This window comes from Aegilops tauschii, chromosome 7 (assembly GCF_002575655.3).
Source record: "Aegilops tauschii subsp. strangulata cultivar AL8/78 chromosome 7, Aet v6.0, whole genome shotgun sequence".
NCBI lineage: Eukaryota > Viridiplantae > Streptophyta > Magnoliopsida > Poales > Poaceae > Aegilops > Aegilops tauschii.
The window spans coordinates 295,297,747-295,309,449 of record NC_053041.3 but is presented as its reverse complement, the minus strand read 5'-3'; the positions used below and the strand labels follow the sequence as shown (position 1 = coordinate 295,309,449).

General features: G+C 44.0%; 1 protein-coding gene across 1 annotated transcript; it reads right to left on the bottom strand.

Annotated features, from left to right (window-relative positions):
- Positions 1–752: 752 nt before the first annotated feature.
- Positions 753–10,243, bottom strand: LOC109782416 (ADP-ribosylation factor 3). Its single transcript, XM_020341039.4, has 8 exons — positions 9,916–10,243; positions 9,768–9,806; positions 9,594–9,656; positions 7,076–7,094; positions 5,666–5,777; positions 2,341–2,388; positions 1,834–1,964; positions 753–1,049 (listed from the first exon to the last, which is right to left on the bottom strand). The coding sequence occupies exons 1-8, from the start codon at positions 10,016–10,018 to the stop codon at positions 1,016–1,018; spliced, it is 549 nt and encodes a 182-aa protein (XP_020196628.1). The 5' UTR covers positions 10,019–10,243; the 3' UTR covers positions 753–1,015.
- Between the last annotated feature and the right edge of the window lie 1,460 nt (positions 10,244–11,703).

Genomic DNA, 11,703 nt, shown 5'->3' with positions numbered 1-11,703 from the left:
CTTAGCTTTCATGAGAGTCAGGTCAAATCAACAAAAGGAAGATTGGTGATAGGGCCTGTGCGCCATCAAACTTGATATGCATAAAGCTTATGATCAGACTGAGTGGCCTTTCCTCAAGGAGATTAGAGATTATACTAAAACAAGGCTCCAGGGAGAATTGGGTAAACTTTATTATGCAATGTGTTTTCATTGTTGTTAAGTTTAATGCAAAAGATAATGAGAGCTTCAAGCCTACAACGGAATTCCGAGACCCTCTCTCTCCTTGTATTTTTCTTTTATGTACGAAGGGCTCTCTTAATGCATGCGGAAGAGAATGAAAATATTTTTGAAGTAAAGGTTTGCAGACATGCCCACCCTTAAGAAACGTCTTTGGTTGTTCCCACCCTTAAGAAACGTCTTTGGTTGTTGCCCAGTTTGTGAAAATTCTGGTCCCACAAGTTCTCCCAGTTTGTGTGAATTTCCTCCGATCGGTTCATCAGACCTTAAGAAACCGAATTTCCTCCAATCGGTTCATCAGACCTTAAGAAACCACGCGTTTTGCTAACTATGGTTCCAACACACAGTAACTAACTAGTAGATGTAAAGCAGTAGTCCTATGTTATTTTTGATGATTAAGGTAAGCATATAACTTTGTAAATGACATGATTGGATTTCAGGGATTGAGTAACTTCAGGCATCTGATCTGGTCCCAGCCAAAGAGACGCGGAAAAAAAATTGCGAGTTCAATCATTGGAAAAGAAAATGAGGTGAAATTTTACGCGGTGTAAGCCACATATTTCAAACCGTAATCGTTTGCTCGGTATTTTCTACAAATATATTCTTGCTCTCGACATGGTACACCTAGTGTTGTATCTGGAAACTTCAACAAGCACTCTACAGATAACTGATTGTGTATAACTTCCGGAGTTGAAATAAAGAGATTCTGATTTTCACGCAGACTAGCGAGAAGGCTGTCATCGTCACTGTTCCTTACCATCAAGCAATGATTCACGGAATGGAGGCTGGGCCTCCTACATTAGCTGCCTCCGGACTTGAGTGCATTACTGAGCCTGCAGCAAATAATAATCGGCCGGTATCAGCAATGACTTCCATCGAATCTAACCAACACCGTTTGTTGCCCATATATTTGCGTACCGAAAGCGTAATAACCAAATCATCCATAATCTAAAAAAAACCACAAAAATGGTAGTACAATAACTTACGTAACAGCACATTTTGGATGGGTTGGTCATGACGAGCGAGGAAGAGCCAACAAGTTCCATGTACTGGGTTCGATCCCCCTTCTCCCATTATAAATCCTACTATACTATTTGTTTCTCTGTCCCACCGACAGATGGGCCACAATGATGGACAGAGATAGCATAACGCCAGATATAATCGTACGCCACAGGGAAACAAATGGCCTCCGTCAAATTTGATTAATATCTGCTGTTATGTAAGTTGTACCATTTTTATGGGGGTTTTGAGATTATGCGTGGTTTTGTTATTTTGCTGCAAGTTGGTGTACTCTGGGTGTAAGTAATTCTTTAGGGAATGCATAAGCATGTCGCTATCTTATTAGAGGTCCGGTGATAAGACACTAAAAGTTTTTAGACAGTAACAAGTAACAACTAACAAGGGAAAACAGTCCTTTCTTATGTGAAATGAAATCATCTAGTCATTATCCATGTCTAACAAGATTATTGGGCATGGGCATTTTCTAATGATTTGAAGAGGGGATACAGGATTTGCAGTCCCCTGCCGTACCGCCACAAACAAAAAATAGATTGAAAATATAGAAAAGAGCAAGTATTCATCTAGTCACTTTAGAAAGGAATGTTTCATTGAACTTACCAGTTCAAGCCTTCAAAAAGCCCCTCCCCTTTTATAGCAGATGTTTTGAAAATTGCCCATTGGCGGCTCTTAATCTTGTGAAGTTCTAATGATTCAGTTATGGCAGCATCATCAAGTGCACCTGGAAGGTCCTGGATAAGAAAAGACATCACAATAATGAATTAGGTAAGATAGCATATCAAACAGGATGCGCAACAGCCTGCATCCAAAAGGTATTCAGACATGTAAATTCACCTAGAAGCATTTATTTCCTTCTAATAAAAAAGGAGCAGCCAATGAACGATGATAGTTAAAGTAATTTCATGGAAACTCGTAAAGGCAGGTGCCTTGTTAGTCGACAATAGAGCCAAAAATGTACTGCAGAAATAAGAAGAGACTGCAGGTATAGTGCAAATCATGAATTATTACGAGAACTTTGTTGTTAGTTCTGAGAACAGTTGCAATGTCCAAGTAACTATACAAATTTCAAAACCGTATATAAGAAATCAAATATGTCTGTTTCTTCACCTGTTTATTCGCATATACAAGGACAACCGCACCTTTCAGCTCATCCTCCTGCCAGTACAATGCACACAATGAGGTAACATATGCAATCAGACAATTATCTTGAAAAAATACATCCTGGCCACTGAATACATCTGGCTCAAAAGACCCTACCGTCAAATGGAAGAAATTGCACTAGGTAAGTTGTTTATGTGGGCAACATGCATTGCCAAATCACACATCACCTTTCAACATGCAATTTTTTGTGATCTAAAGGCTCCAGGTCCGGATGGCATGCCGGCAGTTTTTTATAAGTTTCGGCATTTGGTCGGGACCCGAGATTCAAGAGGTGGTCCTAAGAGTTCTAAATGGTGCAGTAATGCCGGAGGGATGGAATGAGACAACGATTGTGTTGATTCCAAAGGTAAAGAACCCGGAGTCTCTTATGCAATACCAGCCAATCAGTCCATGTAATGTGTTTTTTAAGCTGACCGCCAAGGTTTTAGCAAACCGCTTGAAGGTGATTCTTCCGGAGTTAATATCCCCAACCCAATCAGCTTTTGTTCCCGGACAGGTGATTACAGATAATGTTGTTTTAGCTTAACCCACCTGATGCACAAGAAGAAAGGGGGTAGACAAGGGCTAGTGGCAGTAAAGCTTAACATGAGCAAAGCATATCGCCAGGTGGAGTGGAGTTTTCTGGAGGGTATGATGAATGCTTTGGGTTTTTCGGCTGCACGGTTGAATGTGATCATGACTTCTGTTCGATTGGTTTCCTATCACGTCAAGTTCAATAGGAAATTAACTGACACTTTCCACCCACAGCGAGGCTTGTGCCAAGGAGATCCACCATCACCGTACTTGTTCATTTTGTGCGCGGAGGGTTTCTCAGTCTTGCAGCAGCGTGCTGAATTGGACCAATCCATTGAAGGGGTACAAATCTGTCCAGGAGAATAGATCAACTATTTTTCGCAGACGATTTGCTGATTGTGATGAAGGCTACAGCTGCTAGTGCAAATCAGCTGCAGGAGCTACCGGCCCTGTGCGAGTCCCAGTCGGGGCAAAAGATCAACAGAGAATCCTCAGCGTTCTTCATTAAAGGAACAAGTATGGCGAAGAAACATCAAGTTCTTCAGGCTCTCGGTATACCCCGAGAATCCAAGAACAAGCGATACTTGGGTTTGCCTGTACATCTCAGAGCAGCGAAGAGTAAAGAGTTTGAGTACATCAAAGAAAACATTTGGAAGAGGATGCAAGGGTTGCTAGAAAAGCTCCTACGTAGGAAAGGAAATGTTGGTTAAGGCCGTCGCCCAGGCCATACCGACGTGCACGATGTCCTGCTTTGATCTGACCAAAAGCATATGTGAGCAAATCAGAGGCATGATTCCAAAGGTATTGGTGGAGTCAGCAGGACGGCAATGAAAAATGTCACTGGATAGGCTGGGAAAGGTAAAAGGTTGATGAAGTCAAAGAGAACTGGAGGCCTAGGGTTTAGAGACTTGCGCATATTTAATATGGCCATGTTAACTCGTCAGAGCTGGCATTTTTGCAGAACCCAGAGTCCCTCTGTGCGGTGGTGCTGAAGGCGAAATACCATCCGAATTGTACGATTATGGAAGCAACAGAATAGCCAGGCATGTCTTATACCTGGTGTAGCATCCACAGGGGCCGGGAGAGGGAGTGATTTGGCGCATAGGAGATGGTTCACAAAGTGAATGTGTGGTCTGATCCGTGGCTGCCAAGAGGGACGACAAGAAGGCCTTATTCGCACCCAAGGGCAGACGATAATCACAAAAGTAAATGAATTGATCAACGCGATTACGGAATCGTGGGATACAGAATTAGTACAAGAGCTGTTCTCTCCGGAGGACTCAAAGGTCATCCTTGGGATCCCACTCAGATCAGGTACGGAAGATTTCTTGGCATGGCATCACATAGAAAGGGTGTGTTCTCGGTAAAATGGGCCTATCATCTAGGGGTCAGTGTAAAGGAAGCGGAGAGGAGCCAAAATGCTGAGTCTTCCAGTGGCCAGAGCCAAGTTATGGAGAAATGGAAGCATATTTGGCAGCTGCAGGTGCCTGGTAAGTTAAGCATGTTCCTTTGGAGATTGGTGCATAACACCTTACCCACAAGAATGAATATAAAGAGGAAAAGGATTGATTTGGACACTAGATGCCGGCTTGATGAGCATAGTGGTCATTTGTCTTTGAAGACCAAAAAAGTAAAAGCTGTCTGGAGGGAGCAAGGACTTTGAGGATGTGTGCTTGCAACTCTGAATGAACGGACTCTCAAAATCTGATGCATCAGGTCTGCTTGCTGCCTGTAGAGAAGAAAATGAGAGTGGCGGTTCTTCTATGGGATTGGTGGGCAACACAGAATAAAACCAATGCGGGTACGAAGCAGAAGACGATTGAGGAAGCGAGTATGCTTATAAATAAACATCTGCTGGAATTCTCAAGCATGAAACTATCACCATCTCCACAGCCTGCTTGTCAGGAATCCCGGAAACCTCCCGAGGCGGATCGTAAAGATAAACATTGACGCAGCATTCAGAGAAATGTCCGAGGCCAGAGCTTGGGGATGTGGCGCGTGATGAAACGGGGTCGTTCATAGCGGCGGCTGCCGGGAAAATGGAACATGTCCGGAGCTCACTGCAAACTGAGACGACTGCGTGTCTTAGGGCGATTGAAGGTGCAGATGATCTGGGAGCACAAAGAGTCATCTTCGAGTCAGATTGCCAAACAATGATTGGTGCACTGAAAGGACGCAACTACGATGCTGCGGACCTGGGAGTTCTATACCGTGAAGCTAAAAGGTTATGCCATGCCTCCTTTGTGTTCTATGATTTTATGTTCTGCCGTAGAGAATGTAATAAGGTCGCACACACGTTGGCGCAGTTCAGTTTAGAGGAGGATGTGCCTCTCACCACGTGGACTTTTGATGCCCCTGATTTTTTTTCGGGTATTGTGGCGAGAGAGTCGGCTGTGCACCAAGTTTAAGTGGAATACAAGTTATTCCTTTCAAAAGAAAATCATGCAATGGTAGTTGCTATTTACAGTGTACTTGATGTCAAAATCATCCAGTAGATCAAAAGCAGAACGGGAATCCAAACAGATAACTAGCAAATAGTCTTTTAACCACATCAATTTTGTGTAAAGCGTTAAAATCGATCACATATCTAGTTGATCACTTCAAAGTAACATTCCCATGCTCCCGTAGTGCAATTAGCATTGACAATCAACATTATTTTGTGAGAAATATCTGAACCCTTGTATTACCAATGTGCATTGTAGGAGAAGCACATCCAATTGTGATATAAATCAGAGGCTTCATTCATTGTGATGCATACCTCAAGGATGGAATGAAATTCTTCTTTTGCAGTTACCAGCCTATCAGTATCACTTGAATCAACAACATATATGATAGCCTGAGTGTTTGGAAAGTAGCATCTCCAGTATGGCCTAGGAACACACACAAGAAAGAGCATACTCAGTAGTACATCTCAGATTTACAGTCTATATAATGGTAGAATTTGCAAGTGGTTCATGACAGGCATTTCACATTCTGGGTAAAGGGATGCAGGGCAGATACCAGAATTATTAGCTCCAGCTGAACAGCATACTCACTAGTACAGTACATCTTAGATCTACAGTTTTATATAATGAAAGTGGCCTGAATTAAGCTTTAAGAGATTACATGCCAGGTCTTTATTGAACAATCTCCCGAATCGAAGAATGAAAACAAGAAAATGAAGCCATTTCTCAACACGTCAACAAAGGTTGATCAGATAAACTACAGTAGAGTAACTAGAGTTATAAGCTTCAGATGTCAAAAACTACATTAGTGACAATACTTTTAAATTTATCTATAAGGTCTTCTAAGATTCAGGCCTTGAAATAGTAACTACCATTGCAACATGATGATATGCCTTCCGGAGACAGCAAATTGTGATACGTTCATCTTCTCTCAAAAAAAAGGACATCATAGACACCAATACTTAAATGACTGGCAAAAAGGTCAATTATGTTGGAGTTAATTAACCTTGTTGTATAGGTAATTAGATCATGTTTATTTCTGACTTAGGCATGCATTGAAGCTGAGGTAGTGTGTGCACGTCAGAGGTGTGTTTCACGTGTGCACACAGTGCAAAGCTAAATTTGTTTAATTAGTAGTGTCAGTTAGGTGCATGCCTAGTTAGTAGGATGAGTGATTCACATGCATGCATGGATAGAGTTTGTTAGAAAGGCTTAGTTGTGGACCTGGTAATCACCAACGTTGTGCAGAGAGCACATCTCCAGGTGCAAGGAGAAAGGCCGAAACTGAGAGTGGTCAGAGAGGTGGTTATTAGTTGTTGTTTCTACCGGCTAGTGTGTGTACATCTAAAATGCATTGTAACGAAGTTCAGTTGTGTGAAAGAGTGAACAAGAGAAAAGGCACACTAGCTAAAAGGAATTGTAACCAAGTTCAGTTGTGTGAAAGAGTGAACAAGAGAAAGGGCACACTAGCTAAAAGGCATTGTAACCAAGTTCAGTTGTGTGAAAGAGTGAACGAGAGAAAAGGCACAAGTTGTGCGGCGCCAAAGCCTCTCTGTGTGCTTGCGTGAGGCTCTTCTTCTAACTTGAGCTAGTGTGTGTATCTCCTGGGCAACTCCAACAAATTACTGTGGGAAGGCATTACTCCAAAATGGCTATAAGTTGAATAAAATAGTTACATCATAATGACCGATTTTGGATATGGATACTCGCTGTAAAGAATGTACCTGATGCTTGTTTGACCACCTGTTGAGAATAAAATTCATGTTAAAATCCCAAGGTGGATATTCTGAAAGAGCAGGCATAACATAACATACTAGCATAGCACTAATCAAAAATGAAGGACACCAGCTTTTCTCCAGAAAGAATAATATTAATGCAAAACTTGGCAATCAAAAGAAAATCTCACCACAGCTTAAAAAATTCACTTAAAATGCATAACCATTAAACACATTACAACCAAATATTTCATGAAGGGTAGATGAATGTGCTTCATATTTGGGTAATCACCCACATAAGCAAGAGTATACAGGCATAATAACCTTCACAGCAGATTTCAAAATCTCAATCCATAATGTAGATCTTATGTCACAATGAGAAGGAGAGTCATTCAGGTTAAAACAACAGTTATAAGTTATAAGTTATCACTTTTAAGTGATATTATCTTTGAAGGTGGTGTACTACAACAAGCATTTGTAGAGATGGTGCGTTATTAGTTAAAACCCCGGGTGAATGACTACGGTAAATAAACAACAATTTAAGACATCAAAGCGTTGTTATTTTGGTTGTCTATAGTTTTCCTTATGCTAGATTAGCCAGCTCTAACAATCATGGACCCATCAATCACAACCAAATGGGCGAACAAGCAGAGCAAGTTTTTGTCTACAAGGCAAATCTATTTGACACAAAAGAATGTTAAGTTAAATTTCCACATCATGCATTGGAGATAAAAAAAAAAGTTCAGGATTGTTGAGTATTAATCTAAACGAAGCAATGAGGATATGGCCACGCGTCACCCCAGCCTGCAGCCTGCAGAACCAACTAGGCTCCACGGTGGCGGCTCTGCGGGTGAGTCGGTGCTTCATGTGAGAAAGGAGGAAACCTGGAAACGGTGAGGAAAGAAAAAATGGAGAGATGGGAGAGGGATGCGTTGGCTCAAATCACTTTAGTGTGTAGCGCTCGGGGACGACGATGATGCCGGGATGAGGAGCTCCGGCTATGGCGACGCTATGAATATGGGTTAGGTGGCGGCCAGGACTTTTTCCATGGCGGGGGTACGGAGCGCCATCCATGATGTGTGATGTCAGGTCCAACAACAACTGGGCTTTTTCTGTGGCGCAGAGCATGAGTTCGACTGTACGTGGGGAGCCAAATATGGTCGGAGGGCTCCAAACCTGGATGCACCACCCCCCTGATACAGCCCAAAGTGACAAGGATTCAATTATTACTATAAGTTTTCATTGGCTCAGGTTCATATTACGTGCAGATTGCAGATTAGAATCCGTTTTAGAGTCAGATTGTATTTCCTTTTGAGCCGGTTTGTAAGCCAAGGTATCCCTACTATATATTGGGCCTCTCCCACGATCAATAAAGCATCAAAATTCACAGTATTACTTCCTATTAGAACTAGGATAATTAGAGTTTCTTCAATCTGGTATCAATTGGTGGACGATGACAAAGCCAACGACATCAACCTCATGCTCAAGGAGCTACCGGCCCAGTTAAAGGAAGTGATGGTGAAACGGACAACCAAGCGCCTTCGTGGAGGGCCTCGTCCTATGCCTCAACGCCTCAACGCCCTGGAGCGGCGCTTTACCACCTCCCGCCTTTGTCGACCCTCGAGCCTGGGCGCTAAGCGTCACCGACCCGCACGTGGCGTTTCAACCGGCAGCCAGCGGCTCCTCCACCACCTCCTCCATGTCGGTCCATGCCTCCACCACTCTCGAAATCATGTCGGCCTAGAGTAATTAGAGTTTGTTTCATCGGTTGGGATCGAGAGGACGAATTTGGAGGAGAATTTTGGGTGAAGGGGAGAGATTCGGGAAGGATTTGAGGCAATTTTTTGGAAAGAGAGACTCTGGGAATTATCTGGGGGAGAATATACAAATAGAATGGGAATATTCTGGAGATGGTGGGCCCCAGTGAAGTGCTGGCCTGAGGGTTAAAAACTAACTGATTGCCGCCTTTTACATCTATGTGGATGCAGGGGGCAGCACCTTGGTGCTGGTTCCTTTGCTCCTGCCCTAAGTATGCTTTACTCTAGTGAGTCCTGCTAGGCAAATTGGTTATAGGTTTTGCTTCCTTTGCTCCTGCCCTAATTATGCTTTACCCCACTGATTTAGGCATCACATCAATTACCTAAACCTAATTTAATTGAAATACCTAAACCTCATTCAATTGAAATACCTAAACCTCATTCAATTGAAATACCTAAACCTCATTCAATTGAAATAAACATAAGGAAGACTCCAAGATGGTATTCAAAGGGTGAGAACACATTGGCAACATACAGCAAATCGTCCAACATGATCCAATTTTTCACATAAGTATCAAAATTGTATGTCAAATCCTGATAAACTTCAACCTGTGTAGTGCTCTGTGTTAGTTAGTTATGGCTATGAATAATACAAAGATTGTGCTTTGGATATATATCTATGTGATTCGTTAGGTTTTTTTTGCGAATAATGTGATTCGTTAGTTCTAACACTAACATTCAAATGAGGGGCGAGGATACGCGTCACTTACCGAGATCCCAAACTTGGAACTTGATGTTATTGTACTGCACCGTCTCCACGTTGAACCCGATCGCTGCAGCAAGACACACACGGACACAACACCACCTCACATCAAATCTAAGCTCGATCCATACACATCAAAAGAAATGCACACACTAGTTGAGCACCAGAACAGGAAACCCACTTGGGATCGTGGAAACGACCTCCCCCATCTGCAGCCGATCTGCAAGCCACACCACATGAATCAGAATTCAGAAACACGAACAAACAGAACCGCAGATCCAAGGAGGAACCACGGAAGATTCGGGGCGAGGGAGATCGGGCTCACTTACAGAGGATAGTAGTCTTGCCGGCATTGTCGAGGCCGAGGACGAGGATGCGGGCCTCGCGGTTTCCGAATACCGACGAGAAGAGCCGCGTGAACACGATGCCCATGGCGGCGCCCCTACGCGGCGGAGGGGCGCGAGCTAGGGTTTCGTTGGGGGCGTGGCGGCTTGGGGTCGTGAGATCTACGATGGTAAGGGAAGATCTGGAGCGAATGAGCTTGCGCGCGCGAGTGCTGAAGACGAAGATCTCCCCCACTTCTTCTCGCCGATAGGAGAGAGTAGCTTCGGCGATTTGGAGCGGTTGGCTGTGTTTGGTACGGAGGTCGGGAGGACAAAATGTCAGGCACGGCCCGGTTCACTTCTCACTTAAAAAAAACTTCAAATCTATTCACCATCGATCGTGCAGTACGAGCAAACTATAAATAATAAAAATTACATTTAGATCCGTACATCATCTAGCGACGACTACAAGCACTGAAGAGAGTCGAAGACGCGCCGCCGTCATCGCCCCTCCCTCACTGAAGCCGGGCAAAACTTGTTGTAATAGACAGTCGGCGACGGTGTTCTGTACTACGGGATGCTAACCACATCGGCCTGCCAGTCATGAGACAGTCCGAGAACCCAGACAACCGAAGAATGGGTCATATCATCATGCCTCCCGGCGTGCTCAAGATGGAATCCTCCGAAGACTTGTCACGCATTTCAAGGCATGTTTAAATCATCGGCAAGCTTATCCATAGATGTAACCAATCTACGTGTAACCCTATGTACTCTCAGCCCTTATATAAGCCCAGTGGTTTTGGTCCATAGGGTAGAGTTTTTTTAGAGACATTCTACGGTCTCAAGATAGATCATCTTGTACTTTGTACCCATGTCATATCAATACAATCAAAGCACATGTATTTCAAGAGAGTCCGAACCTGAGTAAACATCATGTCCCTCTTGTGTCATGTTACCATCAAGCTAAGATCCACAGCTCAGGACCCCCTACCCGAGATCCGCTGGATTCAACCCCGACATTGGTGGCTCATACACATTCCATTGTGTGGTCAAAACAGCTCGATGGCTCATCTTTAGATCGAGGGCAACATTGGTTGCGGGAAGACCTTCCCCAAACAACTGTGTTCGGCGGCGTCACGCCAATTCTACTGGTCACCTCGGCCAGATCGAGTATTTTGCTCCAGGCCAAACCATCAGGTCTGAAAACATGGCATACGCTACGGATGCCCGCGACAGACTCGCGTTTTCGGGTTGGTGTCAGACCAGACCGAGGACCTCGCCGATGCCAACACGTCGATCTCAGATCAATCTTGGATCAGGACCACGACGCGATCACTCATCGGATTTAGCTTCGAGCTCGGAACTGAACAATGCCTCGTCGGATCAGACGTCAAGTTTGACCAATGAAATTCCCGAGGCATTGTTAGATGAAACCTCGGCAAAACTTCAGCTAAACCCGGTATTCGGTTAAGATATGGGCGAGGCCGACAAGGCACTTCTGAACAAGATGTTAGATCGGATTCAAGCCTCGCTATCTCGGACATTCAGACCTCGGTCTACGATCAGATCTGGGAAAAGTCTAGAGGAGTTGGAATTTTTAACCCGCCCTCCACCCACTTAGCCGCTATCGTCGAACACTTCAACGATGTCCTAGCATACGCCTCCGAGGAGGCAACCGATATGGATGGAGATATCGACGAGATGTCAGATACTACCTCGTCGCCTACCACCACTAATCCCGGCAAGTGGGTAGCTACCTCCACCTACGACGCCTAGATGGTGGATACCCCTAAG

Excerpts from the sequence above, each read along its gene's own strand:
- LOC109782416 (XM_020341039.4), bottom strand. The coding sequence starts at position 10,018 with ATGGGCATCGTGTTCACGCGGCTCTTCTCGTCGGTATTCGGAAACCGC. Across the intron at positions 9,807-9,915 it reads CGGCAAGACTACTATCCTCT|ATCGGCTGCAGATGGGGGAG; the intron begins GTAAGTGAGCCC and ends TGTGGCTTGCAG. Across the intron at positions 1,965-2,340 it reads TTGTATATGCGAATAAACAG|GACCTTCCAGGTGCACTTGA; the intron begins GTGAAGAAACAG and ends TTTCTTATCCAG.